At 45.1% G+C, this 25748-nt stretch overlaps 2 protein-coding genes across 4 annotated transcripts in view; one reads left to right on the top strand and one right to left on the bottom strand.

Annotated features, from left to right (window-relative positions):
* The window catches only part of LOC148641184 (somatolactin-like), a 127348-nt gene extending 110184 nt beyond the window's left edge, over positions 1–17164 (top strand). Inside the window, exon 8 of the transcript XR_015930096.1 lies at positions 17084–17164. The gene's annotated coding sequence lies outside the window, so the exon portion shown is untranslated. The remainder of the gene's footprint in view (positions 1–17083) is intronic.
* Positions 1–25310, bottom strand: part of ets1 (ETS proto-oncogene 1, transcription factor) — a 54416-nt gene extending 29106 nt beyond the window's left edge. The window contains exons 1-3 of one of the 3 annotated variants that reach the window (XM_088619349.1): positions 25076–25310; positions 22103–22185; positions 17078–17219 (exon numbers count right to left, since the gene is read on the bottom strand). In XM_088619349.1, coding sequence (XP_088475475.1) covers positions 17078–17219; positions 22103–22171 — 211 coding nt within the window. In that variant the 5' untranslated portion in view covers positions 22172–22185; positions 25076–25310. Of the gene's footprint in view, positions 1–1453; positions 1834–17077; positions 17220–22102; positions 22186–25075 lie in introns of those variants that run through there. The other 2 variants (XM_088619350.1, XM_088619351.1) reach the window with 2 other exon arrangements.
* Positions 25311–25748: the final 438 nt, after the last annotated feature.

Raw genomic sequence — 25748 nt, 5'->3', positions numbered from 1 at the left:
ATTCGGATCTAGGAATGACAGGATACTGCCAGGGTTCCCTGTGAGGGAAGCTCGGAAAAGCTGGAATGTGGGATCACAGTTTCAGATACAGACAATTCTGGCTTTGAATTGTCTTCAGAAAGACGGGGCTCATAGATGCTGTAACTTAGCTGAAGGGTTTGCATCTGCTTGTTAGTAATAGTAACGATTTTATTATTAATGAGGCATTTTCTGCTAACTTCTTTGAGAAAGCATCCACTCGAAAAAAAAAATGCTTTCGGAGAGCCTTTATGGGTAAAGATGTAACCACTTAGAACAAGACATCTTGACACAGTGAGGACCAGAAACTGTCATTCCTGAGATCGGGCAGAGTCAGAGTTATGAATTTAAGAAATCAAATCCTATGAAGAACCTTCATCAGGAAGTGTTCCTTAAAAACATTTTAATGCACTAAAAAATCTTAAGTCTTACTAATTAAGGTCAACTTTAGTTTAAACAAACTACACTGATAATTGACGCAAGTGTGAAAGGGTCGCTAATTATCTGGGTAAGGCTGATATAAGCGGTAGGCACTGGTACCCAGGAAGTTTTTTTTTCTTGCGCTTTCAGAAAAAAAAGAGACGTTTACGTGCATAAGAAACGATGAAGTCGTGTTAGTCCTTTTTGCAGCAACAGCAGGCAGACTGCTTGCCCATCTCTAGAACCATAGACCTGAAAAGATGTGACAGTTCTGAGCTGAACTTAATTCTAAGTGTCCTGAAGTGGTACACGAAACAGCACAAACAAATACTAGATCAGAAACTGAAGGAGAAAAAAAAATCAGGATAAAATGCTGAGCGGCTTCTGTTTACAAAAAAAAATGTATAAACGGCATTGGGTCGTGTCGCTCCCGAGTTTCAAAAGTCTGGAAGTTGGCAAACTCCATCTGACTCGCAGAGTGCCTATCTCACTCCAATGGCAGTATTCACAGCGAAGGCCAACCCCAGAAAATGGTCCCCTATCAGTCCTCAGAATTAACTTCTCAGCGTCCGCCACAGAGTCGCGGTCCGTGGTTTTAATGTTAGAAACAGCCCACCCCCCAGAGAAGCGCTCGTTCTTCAAGTTTACCGTCTGCAAGTCGACTCGTTTAAGAGTTCAGCCTGTGCGAGACAACTTTTGCTTGCCCTTTGGGTCTTGCGGGACAAGCTGAACTCTTAAATGAAAGCCAGCCTCGAGCGTACCGTTGCAACACATTAAAAATGAAACACTTCTCAGCCCACACATTCAAAAAAAAAAAACCCAACACATTTTGCAAACTGCGCTCAGCGGCTGTTTGCAAGTTCAGCCTGGGAGAGATGCAGCCAGGGGTTCGGGTAGATGCACCGAGCAGGCGACGAGAATAAAAAAGGGCAAAATGAATGACAATACTGTATTCTTCTGCGTCCTTTTGTTTTATTCGTACAATTTGGAGAAAACAAAACACCGTAAAACTTACCTTCCATTTTCTCAGTCTTTATGATGGTTAACGTCGGTTTCATGTCAACAGCTGCCGTCATATTTGTTTGATCATATAGCTCTGATAACGGTATCTTTTCTCTTTGCAAAAGTCCCGAACACCTTTCTTCAATTTCTTTTCTTGCGATCCAGAAAACTTCTTTGCGTCTATCGATCTTGCACACCGTTTTTCTTTTTTTTCCCTTCTTCTCTCTCTCTCTTCTTCCCGCCCACCTTTAATCTGTCTTTTTTTCTCTCTCTCTTCTCAGATTTGTCTCCCGTTGAAACTGTCTTCTCCCTCACTCTTTCGCACTCACTCGCTCGCTCCCTCTACCTTCCTCAGGGCGTTTCTCTCTCTGTTTCTCTCGCTGTGAAGAGGCTGGTTCCGAGTCCGTATGTCACAGTAAGGGGCGGCGTTTCAAGTCGGCGCTTTAAGAGTTCAATCGTGTTCTTGCCTGGTCTCTCACTTACAGGACTCATTGACAGTCACATATCTTTCAGCCCCGCGGGACTTCGTGAAAAACCATGCCACAGACATATCTGTTGCAAATTACTCAGCTCCTCCGGGGCCGTCACCTATTTTAAAAAAACTATGAGAAATCAGCTAATTAGTGGTGGGAACGATTGTTGGTGGTTGTTTTTTTTATCCGAGCTATTGTGAAAGCTGAGCTTGGTACTGTCAAAAAGAAAAGGTGGCAGAACCGAAAAAAAGGGAACTAGGACTTTTGGGTGTGTGGGCCCCTGAAACAAAATAATAGAAATGCAGTTTTTGCTTGTGAGCACTTTTCCACACGGCATAGCTCTTTGCAGTAGTCATATGTGACGCAGAACAGAAGCTAAAAGAAAACCGTGAGGTAAAGGTCCCGGCGGATTTCGACTACACAAAACCGAGAATAAAATAAAATTACACAATGAAAGCTTGGGATAAAAGAGAGATCTTTGAGCACGTTTTGAGAATGCGGAGAGAGTGTGCAATGGATCTGGGCAGATGGGATATATATAGCCAGCAGCCATATCACTCTGCAACTCATAACTGGCAGCCCCACTGAAGCTCAGCAGGAGTGAGCCTGGTCAGTACCTGGATGGGAGACCTCCTGGGAAAAACTAAAGTTGCTGCTGGAAGAGGTGTTAGTGGGGCCAGCAGGGGGCGCTCACCCTGCAGTCCATGTGGGTCCTAATGCCCCAGTATAGTGACGGGGACACTATACTGTAAACAGGGGCCGTCCTTCAGATGACATGTAAATCTGAGGTCCTGACTCTCTGTGGTCATTAAAAATCCCAGGAGTGTTACCCCAGTGTCCTGGCCAAATTTCCCATTGGCCCTTACCAATCATGGCCTCCTAATAATCCCCATCTATGGGCTTCATTACTCTGCTGTCATCCCCACTGATCGCTGGTGTGTGGGGAGCGTTCTGGCGCACTATGGCTGCCGTCACATCTTCCAGGTGGGGGCTGCACACTGGTGGCGGTGGAGGGGATCCCCATTACCTGTAAAGCGCTTTGAGTGGAGTGTCCAGAAAAAGCACTATATAAGTGTAAGCAAGAATAGAATATATTACCCCCTGTGTTGAGCGAGAGATCAGCTCTCAGGTGAGGAGTGGGACTATACAGTACTTGTGTGAAATGCCCTTAAAATAGCCTGGAGCTAGACCATTCAGTGCCTTATATGCGAGTAGTAAAGAACTAAAGTCCACTCTAAATTTCACCGGAAGCCAGGACAGTTTCTGGGGAGGGAGTTATGGACTGTGCCACAGAATTCCCTTATGCAATACTGTTATCCATCCATTTCCAAACCGCTACATCCAACCCAGGGTCAAGGGGAAGCCCGAATCTCGGAAAGCACCGGGCACAAGGCAGGGAGGGTACAGCCAGGGTGGGACACTAGTTTATTACAGGACACACACACAGACACCGACACGCACACACTCACACCAGAGACTATTTTCCCAGAAGCCACTTAACCTACCCATCTGTCTTTAACCAGTCCATCTGTCTTTGGACTGTGGGAGGAAGCCCATGTCAACACAGGGAGAACATACAAACCCCACACAGATAGCATCCAAGGACTGTAGCTGAACCCAGGGCCCCAGTGCTGTGAAACAGCAATGCTAACTGCGCCGTCACGCTGCCCACACTACTATTATGACACAGTACATTACTGAAAACCTCACTGCAAAAAAAAAAAACATGGCTTTTGAGCTAATACAGAAGCAGCAAAGCCTTCCCAAGACATGATCCTTCAGTTCCCAGGCACTCCTGGAGTGAAAGGGCCTGCAAGTGAATGAATTATATAACTTCAGGGCACTGAAAAAGGAAGGAGGAAAAGCATGCGGCCATGTACATTGTATTTCTAGGATTACTGGTACATATTCTCATTTGGCCTTGCAGTTTCTGTGTTGAAATTGCCTTGCTTTGATGGCACCCATCTCCCCTGTCCCTTATAATCAAAGACGCATATCTAAAACACAGGGAAGCAATACCATTTACAATATTTGTATTTTGATCAGTTAGGTAATATTGAAATTCACCTTTCTTCCAGTGAAAGACAAAATTTCCATCGTGTGGAAAAACATTTCTGCATATACAGTTTCTGTAAGATGGTTTTGTTTGTTTGGTTTAATTGTTTTAACTTTAACTGAGTTAAAGTTAGCTCAGCCTCTACAGGCCCCCAAAATCACCACACCACAGCCGGTAAGAATCACAGGAATACAGGCAATAAGCCCTTGTCACACACAGCATCTTGACAGCGTGCACAGACTTCAGCTCATGTCCCTTTCTTTCCTACTGTATATTTAAATACACTACAGGGTGTGGAAGGGATTGGCTGATTCAAGAAGAGGCACTCTAAAGGACTGTTTTATAATTATTCATAATATAATAATAAACTTTATTTCATATGGCGCCTTTAAAGGTGACTTCTCAAAGCGCTTTACAGAATGACAACCACAATAAATAAAAAGGATACACAAGATTAAACACAATTACAATACACAGAGGAGACGGTGGATTTTGGTACTAAGTATAGTAGGAGCAGAGGGGTAAAGAATGGAAGCAGTTAAGTAAAGGCTCTTCTAAAGAAGAAGGTTTTGAGTCTGGATTAGAAGGAGTTTGGAGAAGGTGAGTCTCTGGAGAGAGTTCCAGAGCTTGGGGAGAAGGCACTTTCACCCACAGAGTGTAGGGGACAGTTAGGAGACCTGAATTAGAAGAGTGAAGGTTGGGAGGTGGGGAGTAGGGCGATATTAGTTCAGACAGGTACTGAGGTGCCAAGCCATGCAGAGCCTTATAGGTGAGCATGAGGGTTTTAAAGTCCACACGGAATTTGACAGGAAGCCAGTGCAAGGACTCCAGGATAGGAGTAATGTGATCACTTGCACTAGACCTGGTCAGGATTCTGGCTGCCGAATTTTGGAAACATGTAAGCCTGTTTAGTTTTTAGCCCTTCATTGATTAGTGTTTGGGCAGAAACACTTGGCTTACTTGAACTAATTTCTTGTCCTGTATTCTACTATTCAATACAGCTTTGCTTCCTTCTTGAGCGGAGGTCTACATATCTTTTTGAAAGAAAAAAATAATTTTGGTTGTTGGTCATCACGGTCATCCTCCAAGAAAATGTGATTTCCAGATAGTTTTTTTTTATCATTTATTTTATTTGAAGACGGTAAACTTCATCAAGAGAAATCAACACGTCATCGGGGTAATTCAGTTAGGCTCATTAGCCAGCGTGGCATCTGAGTTTCTCATGGCAACAATGCCACAATGAGAAGCAAAGAGCTTCTCAGTAGATAACAAGCACTCTTTCCCAATTAGCTTCCATAGCAACAGAATGGCACTGTGATTGTGATGCATCGCCCCGACAGTTCGAAGCTAATGTCACGATGATGGTCAATGATCGTGACAACACCAAGGGCTGCTGTTTGTTTTTTTGTTCAAAAAGAAGACCACAGTCCTCAGAAGGAGGTTCAGTGATGGATGGCCTCAACATGGCCATAGATGTGAACAAGTTTACTTTTTCCTGTAATTTGCATGGGTTCGTCTGGGTCATCTTTAGTTGGGTCTCTGATTGCTGTCCTGGTCTTTAAACACAGTGACGTCAACAAGGTATTGTTTTACAGACACAGCATGTTAGCACACAGACACACACGAGAGGGCCAGCAGGTAGCTGCATCATTTTGAGTGTGACATTGTCATCATCAAGATCTCAGTCACCTGCCTGGCAGGCATGACAAGTGACAGCCTGCTCCACCACTGAACAGGGAACCTCATGCTGCAGTGGGTTGCTCGTGGGCTTTTTACGAAACCCACATACTGTTGACAGTACTGCACTCTCACAGCCCCAGCTTGAAGAGACCTTCTCTGTGGAGTCTGCATGTTCACATGGGTTCTTACCAGGCCCTCCAATGTCCCACAGTGTGCTGGGGTTGGCTGGCTGCTCTCAAACAAGGCTTTTTTGGAGGGAGGGAGCCCAAGGGGTTTCATATTTATGGTGATTTGTCCCCAGTAAAACGAGTACTGACTACAGAGAAATAAAACCAGGTGAGCTGAATAGTTCAAATGGTCATTTCTCACCCATAAGCTTTTTTTTCCTGATGTTCCTTTTCTTTTATTTATTGGATAACACGCAAAGAGCTATGCACAGTAAGTGCTTAGAATTGCATTATGTGCAGTTCATGCAAAGATTATTGTTTATAGTAAATAACCAGTTCATTCAAAAGGCACCACTAGTTCTATATATATATATTATTATTATTATTATTATTATTATTATTATTATTATTTTATCACTATTGTTATTATTATTAGTACTACTACTACTACTTAAGCGGTATGGGTAAAATGAAAACATCAATTCCCATCGTCTCGACAAATCTGATCCCATGGACTAGATATGAGCAGTAACTAATCCATTGCCTTTCCAATCATGTCTAATTAACTTGTGGCTCCTGCCATTAACATCAATTGCTTCTTTCTCCACATCCAACAACTTAAAGGGCTTCTTTTTCGCTCAACAAAATACAGATGTGTTAGGAAGAGCTGTCAACACAGAATAAAATGGCTAACACGTATGCAGAAGGGCATCACAGACCTGTATTTCTGCATAAAGAAGGGAGACATGACATGAAAAGAGTAGAGCAATGCAAATTACTCAAGAGTTCTCCACAACAGTTTAACATCCTTTCAGTTTTTGTCTTTTATTCTGAATCCCGGCTGTAAGGAGACAGTTTCACATTGCATTTGAAATTTTATGGGGGGGAAAAGCATTGTATTGATCCTTTATAGATTTTTTAAAAACGGAGATCACAAAGAGTTTCCATTAGTTGACAGGGATTGGGTTTCGCATGACAGATTTCAGCTGCTTTGGAGATGTGTGACAGGCAGCTCGGTTTCGCGGTCTGGCAGTAACAACGCAGGGCATGGAGATGAGGTACTACTACGCTCCGTTCTCTGGCTCGTTCTCCACCTTCCTTTGTTTATCTTAATGAGCTCCTTGTATCCAGCTTTAAGAGAACAGCCTGAACCTTTCTTAAGCCTAGGGGGGAAACCATTAAGTCTAATAGCACTGCTGCTTAATATCTGAATGGGAGTTTTTAGCATGATCTTTTAACTGAGGTAGTTTTTTTTTTCTTTAACACAAATGCTTAACCTCAGCATTTTCTCTCAGCTAAAATGAGGCCAAATAGTTTTGGAAATACTTAAGTCACAATGACTTTGACATCTGTCATTTGCTCCATTTACAACCCTTCGTGTTTGATGCACGTTAATTTAGATCTTCCAACAACACATGTTTTCCACTGAATCAACGCAGTCAATGGCTGGACCTACAGAAATCCTTTATTAAAGTGAAGAATGGCTAGAGAGTGTACAGGAAAAGTAATTGTTTGGCTCCTCTTTTATAGTTCTCTGTAAGCATTAATACATGGTTAGCATATTGTTTTGTTGTCACACAGTTGCCAGCAGAAGTAATTAGGCCTTAAGGTTTGTCTTAAAGTCAGAAGAACTATGTCTATTAAGTCTGTTAATGGAATGCTGTAATTGTTCTGTGCTAACAGTATAAAATATGATAAATGAATATTGCTTCACCAAAACATAAATATCTCATACATTATCTGAAATTGATCACTCATTTATTACTATATGTCAGTCACCCAAATTACAAATGACAAGAATTTGTGTCAAATTTGTGTCAAAACATTAACCATCTCCTTCAAAAAGAGGTTAGATTTTAACATCTCCCCCAGAAACACTTATTTTCCTTGTTTCTGGCAGAGATACCTCAGAATTCTGCTCTACAGGAGGGAACATTTAACCTTCTTTGCAGAATGGAGCTGTTCTGAGGAGAGAAGGGAATATTGGGTTGTGTTTGTATAATTACAAAATCCATTCATAAACTTGGATTACTCTTACAGACTCTGTTCCAAACAGTTTCTAAGATACCACTGAGCATAAAAGGTGACTCAGGCACTTTATCGTACTATATAAAGTTTTCTCGGCAAGGAATTTTGGAGTGTTTACCAGAGTTCCAAACTATCTCAGAATTCCCTGCACTAAAATTTACAAAACGAAGTGGATGCCAAATTGTGATGTCATGTCAAATGAAAATCCCCCACCAGTGCTTGGATTTTTCTTCTATAGTAAATCAGAGCACCTTGAGATACATTTTTGTGCCACATCCTGATCTTTTCAGGCCTCGCTTTAAAAAAGGGCACTCTTTTCTGTGGTGTTTATGTCTCTGTCATTGGTGTTCTTAACCTTAACCTGAAGAAATTATCTAAAGAGCTCCCGTTTGTTTGTAAAACTGATAATGAATACACTTTGTTCTGGTAACACGTTAAACAAGCGAGTCATAAGTTTGAACAGTTCAAGCGGAAATAGGTTTGAATTTTACACTGACTCAATTTAATATTCTTCCTTCACAACACATAGCATTTGCATAGAGGAAGGAAGGAATGGGAGGTTTCCCTCCACTTGGTTTGTAATTGAATAAGATTTAATTTGCCTCATAGGTTAGAGCTCCTATACCTAGCTGGAAACACTGAGATTTTTAGAGCTGTCAAGAGTATCATCTTAAATCAAGGACCTTTTTTCACGTGACATCTCTCCTGTTGCAGTCACATATTGCCTAAAACACCTAACTCACAATTCCCACCTCTTCGATTTCAAATAGCTAAATACCTTCTGACAGCTCTCGGCTCCCAGCACTACGCTCGACACAAGTTTCATACAGCCAGCCTGAAAATGGTTTCAGAAGATCTGCTGGACGGAGCAATTCCGACCTTTTGTTTTAAACAAAATCACTGCTGTCTTAAATCGTTTTTTGTAGCAGCCAGGACAAATTACCACCTGCAATCACTGTGCTTCGTCCCTGAGTGCTGTGGAGCGCTTTGCTCTCTCCTGCTGCGTTCTCCCACCCAGTTTAATCATCTTCAGCCTTCAGCAAGTAGTGGAAATAAAAACAGTGTCCATTGTATAAGTCAAACATTGTGTTCTGTACTAGTTAATCGCATTGATCACCTGGATCTAAATAATATGATAGTGCCTCCTGGCCGATCATCTGTGCAGAATTGGTTATGTGGCGTTTCTGTGATGCCTAAAGGTGTGTCGCATCGTGACGTCCAGTTTTTCCATTTGGGAAAGCTGTGCTGGGGCCTGCTTCTGTGTCTCCCATGTTCATCAGTGCTCATGATCCCCTTATGGTCTTAATCTGCTAGCTTCTCATAAGCGCTCCCCACTCCACCCCACCCCCTTCCCCTGACAATACAGCTCTTGTAGGCCTTGTTATAGCTGCCTGCCTGGCTGCGTGTCTCGGCTGTCTGTGGAAACAGTGGGCTGGACAAGGGCTCCACAGAGATCACAGGACTCCTGCCGAGGGGGGGCGGGGAGTGCTGGTGGGGGGGAGGTTGGACACAAAGGCTTGGCTCTTTCCAAACAATTAGCCTCGCTAAAAGGACATCTCTCTCCTCCATTAGTGCCACCACGTGCCCTCCATCACTCCATTGTGGAGCTAATTGAATTAGCTCTCCCCCTCCGTCTCCAGCCCATAGGAGACCACACTCTGCATCTCTCTCTCTCAGCGGCTCTCTCCTACACTGCTGGACTCGCTTGGCCAGAGCGCCGTGCCCGTATCATAAGCCCACATGCGCCTGCGGTTCTGCAGGAGCGCTTCATTTTTAAATGTAAAGATGCTGTAAGCAAAGATGGCCGTTTGTATTCGTATCTGGGGACGCATGTGACAAATGTAGGCTAGTATTGCATCATTTTTCTCTTTTTTTCTTGCTGTGCATGCTGGTTTTTACGCAAACAGTGGTCTGTGTCCAAGTGTAGCGATCTGTTAAATCAATTGATTACTAATTAATTTGTTTCATTCATGGCTTTTAAACCGAAATTAAAATTATTTCCTAGTTTCTATCCAAACATTTGTTGGCTTGCATGCAAAAATATGTATTAAGTGTTCGCAACCTCCAGATTCCTTTTTGTTCTTTCTTCAGTATTTGCCAACATTGCTTTGAGCCCTCTGTTGCTGTTCTGTGTTACGACATTTGTCCACGGTACTTCCAGCAAGCGCATGAAGAAACGGGTCAGTCAGCTGCAGACTAACACACGTTTTCAGTGTCATCATCAGCAGGGCCAGTATAGTAGTTTTCCCCAGACGCTGGAGGTTTTAAGTCAGTTAAAGCTAAACCTAACTGCAATCAAGCCGAGGGAAAAGAGCTTTAGTTAACGCTGAAATAGTAACCATTAGCCAATTATCAGGGATCCAGTGAGATGGTGCCAAATTAGCCACTGGTTCTGGTCCAATCACATGGAGCTGCTCAGAGCCTGTCAATGCAAGTGGGCGAGAATTAAATGCTCAGGCCAGTGACTTAATACCGGAAATTTCTGAAGTTGCCAAAAAAACTGCGTGTTTTCCCATCTTATGTCAGCCCTGCATTCTCACAAATGTTTACCGTGATATACCAGTGATATACCATACCAGAAACACAGTATTACAGTAGAACACAGTGACACTGTGTGGAGTAGTCTGGCAGGCCATGACAGCAACACTAGGGAAGCACAGCAGTTTTGTTATGGCATATTTAATGGCGAAAGCTTTTGATGGTGTAAGTCAGGGCACTGGAATACCAAGGTGTGCTGTTGACCAAGACGGGTTCGAGAATAGCTGTTTCGCTGTGATGCTGTCCTCTCCTAGGGTGTGTTTCATGCTGGTCAGTAGGTTGGTATTGGCCTCTTGTGAAAGCAGATTGCAGCTGCATTTTATCTTAGCGTGACAAGGCAAATGTTGTTCAATAGCCCAAGCTAGTGGCAGAGATCATCTGTTATTACCCATTATTGTGAAATGAGCCATGGAGGTCACTTTCTCAACAGTGAAATGAGAAGAGATCAGTTTCGAAAAAAAGGCAGGGACCTGCGCTGAGTGTTATCCATGGTGCTAATCCACCTTTGTCGCCACGCTTTCTCCTGACTTTCTTAATCACAAACTTAATCACAAAATCACAAACACAGAGAGCCAATTCTCTTTTCTCTTTCCCTCAGTGGAAACACAAAGTCCTTCAGATTATAGCTGATATTTTTAATTAATGAGGATGGTTCCCACTCGTTACAGAACTTTGCAGAACTGCAACATGTGCTTCATGGCTCATCTTTCTTTTCCTGTGTCATCATTCTGCGGAGCCTTTGGTGCCCCCTGGGGGGCGAGGGTGCCTATAGGTTAAATAAAGGGATGGGTGTCCTCAGATTATGTATTTGTATTTCAGTCTCCATATAAACCCAGCGGTTTGGATTAGGGACTTGAAAGTCACAGATTAAGCTATTTCCAGGGATACTATTTAGGATGGTATAAATTCTCCTTCCAGAAGTCCTGATCACCACTTAAAGTTTCTTTTAAATGTGCCTGGCCTCTCGTAGAAGAATATGAAAGTAGCTCCTAGTTCCCCATCCTGACTCTGTCCAGCTCTCAACAGACAGTGGGCATCTTTTAATGGCAACAGACTTTATCATCTTATAATAATAATATCCTTGCACGTATATAGGGCTTTTCTGGAGAGTGCACTCAAAATGCTTTACAGGTAATGGGGACTCCCCTCCACCACCACCAGTGTGCAGCCCCACCTGGATGATGCAATGGCAGCCATAGTGCACCAGTACTCTCACCACGCACCAGCTATCAGTGGGGAGGAGAGCAGAGTGATGAAACCAGTTCAGAGATGGGGATTATTAGGAGGCCATGACACTGAGGTAACACACCTCTTTGCGAGAAATGCCCTAAGATTTTTAATGAGTACAGAGACCTCGGTTTTACATCTCATCTAAAGCATGGCTCCTTTTTTACTGTATAGTGTCCCCGTCACTATACTGGGGCATTAGGACCCACACAGACCACAGGGTGAGCGCCCCCTGCTGGCCCCATGACAAATCTTCCAGCAGCAGCCTTAGTTCTTCCCAGGAGGTCTCCCATCCAGGTACTGACCAGGCTCACAGCTTCAGTGGGCTGCCAGCTGTGAGTTGCAGGGTGATATAGCTGCGGCTCTTGGTATTATTTTAAAGAGGTATATGGTCTTTGAAATACTCCTCTGCTCTCAGTATTGATAATTCTGGTCTGGTTTGGCTTGTCGGACTGCAGCTAAAAAAGATGGTGTCTGTCAGTCGAGAGCCTCTGTTTTCTCTTCCCCTGGTATCACTGCAACCTGGGCTTTCTTGATATCATTTATATGGACCTTTGCACTGTTGCTCAGACCTATGGTGCTGGTAAGGAGATTGACAGAGGCCCTCATGATTTTATTGATTGATTATTGATTCGTATGAATTTATCATGCGGGTGTTTGATTAGAAGCTCCTCACAGGCGGTGGGTGATGTGACTATTGTGAGATCGGGGAAATGTTTCTGTTCCTGTAAGTGATTCTTTTTGCTTCGGGAGGGAAAAAAAAACAAAACAAAAAAACGTGTTCACAAAACTCCTCAAAAAGCCTTGAGTTAGGAATGATGCGTTGCTAAGAGCTTTTTTGTGATCAGCGTATCATTTTTATTTTGCCATTCGGGCTCTCCTCTGTATCGAAGGACCACAAGATCAGAGTGTGAAGCTCCCGAAAGCTTGGTGCGGCCTTTCTCTGTGGACAACAGAAAGCACTATGCAGTGTTTTCCCACTAAACAAGTGTCGTGACACAAAACCACTTTTGACAGCCACACAGACAGGAGGCGGAGGCCTACATAAATAGAAACGTTCACCCCGCTGGCTCATATCGCCCTTTACTGCATTTAGATCTTAACGCGGAAAAATATGGAATTGCCCGTTCTTAATTCATCAGATCAACTTCGCCGCCAGAGACCATGCCCTGTTCCTTTGAGCTCCTACGGAGGACTGGACGACTGCAGTTTCAGAGCTGGGACAGAGGAAAGGCAGTGACAACTGCAAACAGTAGGGCCTGCAGAGACTTCATTGTGCGAATCCAGCCCCAGCATCCCCTTGCTCAGGTTGATAAAGGACAGTCACCCCTTTTAATAACGTCTGTCATATAGAAGAGATTGCATGACGTTGCATGACTGGTAACGGTGTGTGCTCATTATTGTGGAATAAAGTTTATTTTGATATAACAATTTTCAGTTGCCAAACTGAACACTTTTCATACAATATTGTAAACTGGACAAAGAAAATACATTGCGTGGGTCTGCTGAAACATTTTAGCGAGCCTTTTTGAAAACTATGTCGACCCCCTTCAGCTGACGACACAGCCCAGACTCGAACTATTGATCTCCAAACCATGAGACAGGCTTTTAATAACGCGAAGCCACTCCTGTCCCGCATGGGGATCGCCTTCCGTGGGGCTCTCTTTCTCTGAATGGTTTGTTTCCGATATCATCGCGAGCTTTTATCTCGGAAACATTCGGACTGAGCGATTCCGCTGCCTCTGGGAATAGGTCGCCGCTTGAGGTGTGTGAACAGAGAGTCCAACCCAATCAACACGGGAGCTGAAATTTGCTCCTGCTTCTCATAATTGTTGTTGGCAGCCCTTGTAGGAACTGCAGGCTCAAAAAGCAAGCATCCCGACCTGTTTTCTGTGACAGACTGCACCAGCGCTATCCCACAGTACTAAGTCCCACTCGGGGACTGAGAGGACTGTGTCACTGCCCACCGTCGGACCCAGAAGGAGGTGGGGCTCTGCGCTCTTTATTTGATTTTTTTTCTGGTTTTGGCTTTATTGTCGGGGGGAAGTGTGTGCCTGACTGATTAGCATCACAGCTTCCTCCTTTCCCATAACCTCCAGACCCCCGCGGACCGTCTGTTTACTTTTAGAAATAAAAAATGTGCCTGCGCTCGCGAGGACGTGCCCCTTTTCAGCACAACCCACCCCCCACCCCCCCCGGCCCCACAACGAATCCCCTCCATATCCCCTCTCCAACATCCCCCCCCGCCCCCTTCACCTCCTCCTCCTCCTCCTCTTTCTCCTCTCTCGCTCTCACACACACACTGTCCAGCTGCAGCTTCACAGCTTTCGGGTTCACGAACATCACGTCCCCCTAAAAAAAGACGTGGTGTCCCACGTTCCTACAGGCAGGCTCGCAGCTGTGTACACCTCTGTGTGTGTGTGTGGGACCGAGAGAGGCGCACAGGGAGAGAACAGACCCTTATTAAGAGCGTCGCCTGGATTCTGTGATGACGAGAACACTTTGAAGAGCATAAGTGAAGCGTTCTTGCGACAGGCCAGCGTGACAGGGGTTATTATAAAGGTGGGGAAGGTGTCGGCCAAGTTTGCGTGCCATCAAGCTCAAGGCCAAGAGTGTCCTCTTAACGTGACACAGGGGTTGGACGTGCCATTACTACAACACAAAGCCGGGCCATGGCTACAAACTGCGTTTTTTTGGAAGACGGTTTCTGTCTTCTCTCACAGGTCATACATTCTGCCCAGACGTTCCATCTAATCGTATCTTTTCACTTACAGGTACAGTCAGCCTGATAAAGCAACACGGCGTTCACACATTAGTGTGAACATTGAAATGTTTTGCCATGAACGTGTAGCTGGTTTTACACTAAAGCTCCAAAACCATGTTTCTGAGACAAGTGTGAAAATGAAGGCCAAATATTCAACTGTGTAGAGGTTTAGTACTGTTCATCTAATACGAAATAATCTGCTATAAGGTATTATACGTCCTTCAAAAGTTAAAAAGCTAACTTTATATACTTGTAGTGTTCAGTACATTATTTTGTGTTTAACTACTTCGACCACAATCACATATCACTTTGTAAACATCAAGTTGTTTAAGTTTATGGATGCAACATTACTTTAAGACGATTAAGTTCACAGAATCAGCTGCAAGTCTACTGTATAAAACGTGATATGGCACAAAGACTGAATGGTTGAAACTCCGATAATGTGACTGACCCACACAGGGTGCACCTGGTGTGAGCTTTAAGAGAGAAAACCTTTTTTTTGTATCTAATGCACTATGGTTAATGGTTCTATTGATACCTGAATTTTGGTTACTTTCTTTTCGGTTTTTATCTTTTTCTTAAATGAAAGAACCAAGATTTCAGAGTAAGGTTTAAATAACCTTGAATCGGACAATCAGCACAGACACTTTTTTAGTCACTGACCATTGCGTCACAATAGGTAACTTAATGACAAATAAACTGAACCATAATTAGCAAATTAGACAGTTAGACCGCACAGTTCTCAATAAGACAGAATAATGTAGCATTGTGTGGGAGTGATCCTATGGTAATCTCCCAAACATGGATAAAGTAAAACTGTGTTCACTCCTGCTTTACAAATAATATGATCAACAGTATTGGAAGTGCTTGGGCACCCGAAGCTGGAGCCTACAATTTGACTACCCATATCTGTCAGTCCTACTATTTGGGTATGTGTGAAAAATTAGTGAAAGCGGTCTTTTAATCCTCTCAAACACCATTCTGGCGAGCGCCCATTTCTAATCTTCTTGTTGGCTTTTTCACTCAGTCTGATTTGAAATCAGTACTCTCTTTCCCTGTACGCTTGTGCTCCTCAGGACACAGAGCGTAGGCGGTGACATTCTGCTTAATATCACAAGTGGAAACTAGGTGAAAGTGCATTTAAAACTGAGAGCTGGAGCTACTTCTTTACCTCGAGAGTGGCAGGGGCGTGGAACAAGCTGGAATTCTCGGCTCTGTTAGCCGCTCGCTAGCAGAAGGCGGAGACGACGCGCTGGAGCTGGAGGTTGCGCGCTGCCCCGCGGATCAGAGCGCTTGGCCCGAGTCTGGCTAAAGCTGCGCGCGCGCGCATGACCAAACTCCATCTTAATGCAGCGCAGGGGGCCGAGCCCCCTGGGAGTCGTCTTCCCAAGCTTGGGAAAAGACTGCCGGCCCTCCGCCCTCGGCCGGCTTCTGGAGCCGGGGAGTGAAAGCGGCTGTTCAGCGGATGCTCCCTCTCCCAGAGAGCGCGCGTCCCTTTTTTTCCGCCGGGATAAATCACGCTCAGAACGAGGGGAGACATGTCGAGGGGAGCTGGCACACGGGGAGGAATGTTCCAGTTAAAAATAACGGGAAAAAGTCAACGCAGAAAAATGCGGGGCATGTGGCCACTTTGGGGTGGAAAGTATGAGGCATCTGGTAAAGGCATTGCTCAGGGGTCAGTGTCGCCTGTCCCCTTTGGAGAGACAGCCTCAGAGGAGCCTGTGAGGCCCACGCCACAGAAGCAGGCTGACTCCCCCCCCCAGAAAAACCCACAACACGTTAGAAATCTGTGAAAAAGCGATGTGCCCTGGGAACCCAAACGTTTCCAGGAATTCCAAGCATGCCAGTCACAGTGTGAAGCACGTTTCAAAAGCTCCGCGATCTATTTCTCGTTTTGGTTTTAATAGTAGCGGCGGTTTTTATTTTTTTTATTTTGTCTTTTTTGAATTGGTTGGTTGTTGGGTTTTTTTTTATTTTAAACATGCGAGGGATCTGTTGGAGCTGCGTGCTGTGCTCTCTTGTGGTGTCACGAGTGCTGTCACGAGGGGGGCCAAGTGGTTTTGAACGTCTTTTATTTTCGGCGAAGACACGGGCAGTTCCCATCCGCCCAGTCTCACCCTTTTTGGTGGCCAAACGTTGACCCCGCACCCGATTTTGGATGGAATAAAAACAAGCATTAAAATTAAGGTCTTTCAGTAGATGATCAAAATGACACCCATCAATAAAAGTGTAAAAACGCTCACATACGGAAAATAACTTTGGAACGTGAATCCTGATTTGTTTTTCATCTATTTTCACATGAAATGTCTTGAAATTCAGAAATGGATTTCCCACGGTGTACATTCAGAAACCCTTAGTGTGCAAGTTCAACAGGCAGTCCTGTTGGGTGTCTTCTGTGCATCATGTCCGTGTTAATATGTGCTTTGTAAGACACGTGTGCTTTAACCCCATGTGCTGTTGGAGCGTTACACTTTTGAGAGCAGCTAAGCTGACGTCATGATTATGTCAGGGTGACGGCGTTCTTCAACTTGTGTCAAGTCGGCGTCGTTGTCAGTTAAATAGACCGGATTAAGAAATTACCGTTACGAGAAAAGGTTTTAACCTATACCCAAGATTTTATTAGTGATGGGGCTCAAGTATTCTCCCCTTTGCTTCCTTTAAGAAGGGCATGACAGCATGGCTGACCGCCACTTTCTCCTCCTACCTGCAGCGCAAAACTCGTGGCCTGTTGGGACCTCCTGAAGAGCAACCTCTTGTGGACAGTATGGGCGTGGCTGGCAGAACTGCTGTGGTAGGTAGGGGCTGGTCACACCAGGATCCGGGTACATGCCCATAGAACCGTGTCTCTGTAGGGAAAAAAGAGCATCCGTAGCATCAGACTTTCTAGAGCTGGTCGGCACAAAAGGCGTGGCGTGTTAGTGTGACAGCAAATACGTCTCCTCGTATCGAAGCAGCTTAAGACCTGCTTAGAAATTGGTCTGCTTTTCTTCCCCTACATCTCACTTACAGTTCATTCTACAGCTACAAAGCACGGAATCAAACTATTTCCTCCTAAATCGTTATTTAAATATCTCGGTTGCTCAGTGGATGTCATTTTACATCAAGCTCACATGAATACCCTCTGACGTGTTTTAAAGGAAGTGGACTCATTAGCCTGCATTAAGCCGATCTCAAGCTATGATGACGAAGGCAGAGGAATTCTAGCCTTGCCAGAGCAGTTGTCATTAAACGATGACAGGGTCTGGGAGTTTAGATATGCAGTTGACTCACTGTAGGGGGGGCTGGGGGGTTGGTGCAGTTTAGTTCAGTAAATAAAGTAAATGCACGCCGACTTTCCTTCCACTGGTTTTGCACCATTCTGGCAATTCACTCACTTTCTCTGCTGTCTGGGTGCAGCTAAATTACTTCATCCATTCCTCTTTCTGTGTTTTTTTTTTCCTGCTCCTTCCTCGTAGTGGCCCTGCTTGTACCTGCCATTGTCCGCATGCCGCAGGCTCTTTCACTTTGTCAGAAAGTTGCTTTACGAGGTTCGCCTCGTCGGCAGGGGTGCTGAGCTGTCCCGCTCTGCGACCGGTGGTGTGTTACTTGGTGGAGGGCATTGTGGCCTGCTCCCATAACTCTGTCACCCAAATGGGACCCTTAACCCCTGGGCTGTATCGCAGTGCGCTGCGCGGGTTTGAACCAGAGAACGAGAGGGACATTCCCAGATGTAGGAGGCCATTCCAAACACATGGCTCTACCCCGGATGGAGCTTGAGGAAAAATTGGCATTCAGCTAAATCCTCTTGTTTCCCAGTGAACCTGCATGCTCACTCCTGGCCTTCGCTTGGCAGAGACGAAACAGCAGGAGGGGCGGCACACAGACTAGGGCGTTCCTGGGTGACACGGGACCTTCAGTGGAAATGCTGGGTCTTGGGCAATTCTCATCTCTCATTTGTCTTTTCTTGACTTTAGTCACTTGCACTATTCCAGAGGATTGTGCTACACCGTGCGGATGCTTTGTCATCGTGAAAAAAAACAACCTGCGGGCAGTCGCAAAGGGATTTTAGTCCTACAGATTTCAGAGAGCTGCTGTGCGACAAGTGTGAGGCAGGGGAAGTTAAGCCACTATCAGGTGGTTACAGGAATCGAGAGAGAAACACCTTTGGTTTGTGACTGCGTTTGAGCTGCGTTTTTCTGTTTTGGTGACAGCGGACAGTTATCAGAAGTGCCGACAGGAGGAGATTATTCAGAAGAACCCCTCCCCCCTCCTCTTCATACTGTTCTTCTGTCGTCAGTGCTCTAGTACAAACGGCGAGCTACCAAAATACAGATGTCTTTGGAGCCCACTGTGGGGTTCCTTCTCTGTGATGTACTGCAGCTGAGAAACACACGGCACCTGGGCTTCACACACGAAACACGAACATTGCAGTTGAATAATTCACTTTATATGATGCGAAATAGAAATACAGTAAAAGGTTACTAATGAGGGGAGGGCTTTCATCCCATGTCACTCATTTGGGCGAAAGCAGCATATTGATCCAAAGATCCTGACCTGTTATTTTACGAGGTATTGGAAGGAACCTGTTTTCACCAAATGGTTGGGCAGTTTGTTCCAGACATCAGCTACTCTTCGCGTAAAGGAGTGCTTCCTGATTGCATGCCTGAATGGGCCTCCGTCTGCAGTTCCTCCCTGTGTCCTCTGATGGTGGTCTCACTGCTGACCCTGAAGTGGGCCGACCTAGTCAATAGCTGCCAGGATTTCTAGGATAAAAGACTTGTTTCCTCGTCGTCCGCTTTGTTCAAGACCACGGAGATGAATTTCTCTGCAGTTCTCTGCCTGCGGCATTCAGCACATTGCCAGGCGGCGCTTGAAAAAGTGGCGCTTCAGCTGAAAAAGTTTAAAAGGACTCGTGTGAAGGATTCGCTGGTACCAAGATTGTTGGGCACTGCCTCATGGTGTAATGGGGTAGTCATTTTTAATGTTGTCCACAGAAATAGCTCAAAGGTTCTCAAAGATAGGTACAGTAGCTGGTTACAGCCATCCAGTTGTAAAGAAAGCTCTTTCACCAACAGCCGGACTTTAAGAACCCTGAGTCGGTGGCAGAGAGAGACAGACGCAGCCAAGAGTCCCTGGGCTGTTCCTTTCCCTGTTGCAGTTTCTGCCTGAAGGAAAAAAAAATCAAAAATGGGTGTCGAGGGGCCTGGCCTTCTCACCCCGAAGAAAGGGAGAAGGTTCTGGATACTTTGTTCGTATCAAAGCGGTAATTATACGTTTTGTTAAAAAACTCCACTATAGTGCAACCTACCCCTGGTCACAGTCTCTGTGCTTCAGTCTTGTCATCACGTCTGGCTTTGGTGTGTTCTGACTGGATGGGTGATACTGACAGTTGTTTTTTTCAATAAGTATGGGGGAGGAAGGGGGTGATTTCCTTTATGCTGAACACGAAGTGAGCAGCGCTGCACTGCAGGCTGGAACAGCACACTGTGCGACTGTCGGGGCCTGGTCTCTTTCACGTACGTCCTGATAGAATCCCTGTGGTGACCGGCAACCGCGATCCAGACTGTCTCCCGCCCCTGTTCCAGCCAGAGCCCTGCGTCTCAGGGAGTGACGGCCAGTCTGATAAGGGCCTCTTTCTAACGCCAGACGGGGTTTATCGGCTGCCTGTCAGGTTAACAACCTGTTAATCCAGCTGGGGCTTGCTCCACTTCTCTCAACACAAGAGCGTCTCTCCGCCGCCCTGGGGGGCTGGCTGGCGGGCGATGTCTTCCAGGTACTCCACGCTGAGGAAGAGGGTGCCTTGATTTCCGTCACCATATGGCTTGTTGAACCTTCGGGGCAAGATGTAGCCTGCCAGAGAGGTCCAGCCAAGAACGTTCCGGTCTTCTCCAAACTACAGTCTTCCCATCTGACCCCCTATTGCATGTGCCTGGTGTGGGAAAAGGTGAGCAGGTGATCTCCCCTTTTAAGGATTGGGATATTCTCACATCTCAGCTTATTTTCGGCAGATGTAATGACTACAGGTAATTTAGCTGCAGTCCTTGTGACTCAAACCAGTCACCACTGGATACTGATCTATACACAACTAATAACAATGAGTTTTAGTTATAAAGCACCCTTCCAAACCCGAGGACTCTCTGCATAGTGATAAAGGAATAAACAAAAATGGAGTACAATAACAACTAAAAGAAAGAATTGTTTTAGAAACATGCAGGATTGAATGTAGGGCAATCAGGCCCTAGTAAAAAGGTGAGTTTTGACTTTAGATTTAAAGAGAGACAAGACTTTGTCTCTTGAAGAGTCAGAGGAAGGGCATTCCATAACAAAGGATCAGAGGCAAAGTCTCCAAAGTCTGAGATCTAGTCCTTGTACTGTGAGCAGAGGACCAGCCTCAACCGACTGGAGCCTACAGGGGGTAGTGTAAACATGGAGGAGTTCAGAGCTGTATGATAGAGGCAGATAATTTACAGCCGTAAAGGTCAGTAACAAGATCTTTATTGAATACGTGACTTTATAGGCAACCAATGTAGAGATTCACACCCGAAGAAGGCTCCACAGCCGAAACATAGAATAAACCTTTACTTGCTCCAATGTAGAGACTTAAGTGTAGGACAACTAGTCCTTCATACCTAAATCAAAAAGTACAGAACTGTCCTAGACGCATTGAAGGACACAGGTTTGTCCGAGAAGTGGCAGGCAGCCTTGATCGGAGATCAGCAAAGCAAGCAGTAGCACGAGACCCACAGGCGAGAGGGGGTGCCTGTTTTATTCACTTTAAAACCGAGTCCTCTTCGACAGGTAGAGTCAGGACATGGACTTTTTTTATCCACTGAGGAGACAGCGAAAACCGGCAGCTCCTTTCAGAGGCTAAGGACACAAAAGGCTCTGCCATAAGCCTACTTATTTTTATTTTGGTAATCATAAATTCCCCCCCCCAAAAGAAAACGATTTTTCCACCTCGCCTTTCTCGCCTTTTGACCACCGTGGCCTTGTGTACAGTAATCTCAATTTCAAAAGCTGACAAGACCACCTGAGCCAATTAGATACGTTCAGGGCTGTTGCCATCAGCCCTGGTACCGAGGTAGGTCAGGCAGACATTTGCATGTGACCTCCTTCCTCCGTATTAACAGGCCCCCATTCTGCATACAGATGGAAACATTTCGGCTGCGCTTTGTATGAATATGTACCTGATATGAATCCCAATGACTCCCGGCCATCTCATCTCAAAGCCCGCGTCAATTACACCTTTTGTTGTTTGCATTGTATGTGCGCTCCACCAGCAACGTCTCCGTCAGGGCACGCGCGCGAGAGAGCTCCCCTCTGAGCCCGCACCCATCCTTTCTCCCGGCGGACTGAGAGTCCTGCTTTCCGCGGCGGCGCCAGGTTTTGACCCCGAGTAGCTGCAGCGAATGACAACCTGGATCGTTGTCCGGGTCTGAACGAACTCGAACCTGTTGCTGGCACTTCTTCCCTAAAATCTGTTTGCCTTTACTCCAGCTGGCTCCGCTGACAGGTAGGGGGCACTGCTGGGTAGAAGGGTTTTTTTGGGGGTGCTGGACCTCTGTCTGTTTTTCATCTCAGGTGGATTCATTTCCACTGCACCCTGGACTGAAGGGTAACGCGTTGGATTCAGTTTGGATTGGATTCTGGCTAATAAGCAGGTACCACAGGCCTCGTTCCAAGGGCACACTTGGGAGAGCCTGACGTACACTCACAGACACACATGCACACGAAGGCAGTGGGGCCTTACCATCATGCTTGGACGGCCATAGGATTGTGAGGCCAGGCCTGCAGGGACGGGATCCATGTAGTAGCTCATGCTGCAACCTCCGGCTGAAAGACAGACAGCACAGGCAGCGGCTCAGTGGAGATACCAGGTACCCCAGCCCCGCCACAGGTCCCTCCACTTCAGGCAGATGTGCCTGACTGCAAACAACCCCAGATCACAAACTCTGAAAACAGCAGGCTGACAGGAAGACGTGCAGTACTGTGTGGAGAGTGGGTTCTGTAAGGCGTAAAGGCTCTTGATCCATGCTCAGCTCAGGTACTGAGAGCCTACTCGATGCATTAGGATGGATTAGGAGGGCTTTTGAAGTGCATTAAGAATGTTATCTGTCTTGTTAATTTATTTTGTTTTTGTAAAGCTATTCTGTATGTTTTTGTTTTAAAGTACACGGCAGTTCAAAGTCCTGTATTTCAACCCCAGAAAAAGTCCTGAAGTGCCATCTTCCAGCGACTCTGACGCAGTAGAGAGCCATTCAGCCAAGCGTCTAACCTGGATCTTCAGAAGGGGTAGGGGTGTGCTTATTGCAGTCATTTTCCCATCTCAAGATTAGACCAAGTGTTTGAAAGGAGGTTATTATCATCTGCTGTTCAGAGGGTAGACTCAAGGGCCTGAAATTGTTCACAGCTGCTCTTAATGAGATCTGTTGTTTCTTCTTTAGAAAAAGGGGAAGTAGGTGCAAAGGGTTCTGTTTTTTTCTCCATATCTAAAATTTGCATGGCCTTGCTGCTTGGTTTGCGACACTGCCATTTTTTTTTTAGGAGCGACTGCAGCGAAGCAGAACGGCCATCGAGAATGACCGAAAACCTTCGACGAAGGAAAAAGACACAGAAGAACAGACAGCACAAGCCCACTTTTCAGACCTTATTATGCCTTTTGGGGTTGCTGCGGGACGTATGTCCGAGAGTTTGTCCTCCTACAACTTCATAAAGCGTTGGGTCCCGTTCGTTAATCGTTCGTTAAAACGCTGGCAGTGTGTCGCTAGCGGAAAAGCGCACGGAACGCGATCCTCGCCTAACGGAATCGAGGCCAGAAAAATATATTTACTCAGCAGATATCACTTTTTGGGGTTTTGTTCAGAAAAGTTGTAGCGCCATGATTTAAACATAATCCACCCCTTTACACACTTGGATTGTAGGATCAAACGATTTTCTTTTCAGTAATAATATGGCTCTAAATTCACATACCTGGGAGTCACTTGCGATGTTGGTTTTGTTCCTTTATTTATTGTTTGCAGTAAAAGTGTATGCTGACAGTACCTTAGAGTCTATCACACTGTGTAACTTGTGTCTCCTCCGTTACTCAACAGACTCTCCTCCGCCCTGTGCCCCTTTTCACAATTCCACCCCCTTTCCTAACTTCATCAGCTGCTGCAACAACTGCACACAGCAGGGCCCCAGTTTCACTCGGAACAAAAACGTGTTAAGCCTTTGCAACCAAATTTGGGGATGGATTTGATGAGCGCACCTCATGCCTTACTGAACCACAGTATGGTTAAAGTTGTTGTTTTTTTACCGAAGTGTGGAACTATTATCTTCGCGAGTGGAAAAGAAAAAGAACACGCGCAGCACATCGATGGATTGTAATAGTGCAGGCTTGGAGGCGGTTGAGCACAACCTGCTACCAAGAGACTGTTCTGACTAAAGCTCGTCCGCTTTGCTGTGAAATCTGAACGGCACCTGTTATATGGTTAAACCAGAAATGTTATACACTTAAAATTATATTTAACGAAGTTTCAGATCATTAAAATGAAGTGCCTGAAACGGTCAGAAAACAACGGGCTTCCTGTAGATTCTGCTGTGCTGTGAAGCTTTGACAGGTTTAAAGGGGTCTTCTCCTCATGAAAGGCCAGTCCCTTAGACCTCCGTCTGTGCCATTTCACATTTAAACGAACTCCGTTGAACTCGTTACTTTTTTTTTTACAATAAATTATTTTAGCATGTTTTCACCGCAGTCCATTCCAATGGACTAAATTTCGTTTTGTACTTTGGCAAAAAAAAGGATGAGTTATTTTCAGTCAAAAACGATATGGCCAAAATGCCGTGCCGGGTACAAAACCGAAATACACATAAAGTCATGTTTTCTGTCAGTGAAAGATCGAAGATTTTTGTTGCATGTAGACCACGGAGAGCTTTGCGAATGTAGCAAGGTAACGCCATGTAATCTAGATCAGTGACCAATTTCAGCGATAGATGGTAAACGTGGAAGGGAAAATCACCAAGAGAGTTTTGTTGTTGTGTTTTTAACCAAGAGGTGCCGTTTTTACCATCGTTCAGTTACAGGGCACTATTGTGCTGAAATGACAAACTGCGATAACGCTCAGGTTTGCCTGACCATCATGAGTGAATCCTTCGTGTTAGGATAGACGGGAGATACACCCCAGAAATTGATTTTAGAATCAGTGGTGTCCATTCCTCGCTTACCTTTTAGCTATTTTGCATTCGTTCTAAATTATTACGAGGCGTATGAAATTCTCGTTCATTTTTTTTTCTTTAAAAATGTTTGCCTAAAACCCAACGGAACCCCTCAGTGATACTCGTACTCATGGTATTAATAATAATGATGATCTGGAGTACTATAATTGAGTAAATTACTATATATATATCAAAACCTATTAAAGAAGTGATAACTGTGTTTCAAACTAACCACGGACTCCACGGCCTCTCCGACATATCTGGTAAATCTGAATTAAATTTGTAGAAACTGGCTCGCAGCTCGCCTGACGTTAAACCTCATGTTCTACAAGCGCCGTTCGTAAGTGAAACCTACAGAGCTCAACTTCAAAGCAGGCTATTTAAACTGAAACCTCAAGCCGGGGTGATTTGTTTTTTTCTTGAGGGGTTAAAACCGCAGCTGGTGCTGCGATAACGTTGCGTTCTAACTTTACATACTGTTTGTGCTAGGAAAAGAGAAAAAAAAAAACAGAGTACAGCAACTCACCGCTATCTGAAAATTGCTCAAGCCTGTGATCCCCAGTCGTCCGACAGCGTCCTCCGCTCCAGACAGCTCTACCTGTCTGTTCTGTACAGTCCCCTCAGGATAAAGAGGATGGAGTTGCCACACTCATCCTTATAGTCCCACCCTCAGGAGTTACGACCGTCAGGTACTGCATTTAGGAATTCGTATTACTCTTTCTTTCCCCTTACTTGAGTCCAGCTGGCAAACTGAAATTAAGAACAGTCGCAAAGGCGGTTTAAGGACAGAAATCTCACCGACACGCAGGCTTTTTAATAGCACATGGGCGTCTGACTAAACGGATATCTTGATAAGTGAAGGGGTAGTTAAAGGCTGAAGTGAAGGTTTGCGCTGCAAATTCATAGTAGATGTTTAATTACACGAATAAAAACCACGACATTTCTTTCAGCGGTGAGCATAAACACTTAAACTCATAAAACACTCAAACTCAGCCGTCACTTTTTTTTGTAACGGCTGAACATAATCGGCAAATCAGTCGGACAAGTTTCACTCTTGTGACAAGTCGAAAGAACAGCTGAGTAACTACATAGGATCTTTGCATTATCTGATGGTTTTACCACCTTATTTCGTCCAGTTTATCTAACGTTATTTCGTTAGCGCTTTGTTTCTGTCTCTTTCAGTGCGTTTTGATACACCC

Source organism: Lepisosteus platostomus, chromosome 25 (assembly GCF_059453375.1).
Source record: "Lepisosteus platostomus isolate fLepPlt1 chromosome 25, fLepPlt1.hap1, whole genome shotgun sequence".
NCBI lineage: Eukaryota > Metazoa > Chordata > Actinopteri > Semionotiformes > Lepisosteidae > Lepisosteus > Lepisosteus platostomus.
Note: the sequence above shows the minus strand (reverse complement) of the source record. Positions and strands in the feature narration are given on the sequence as shown.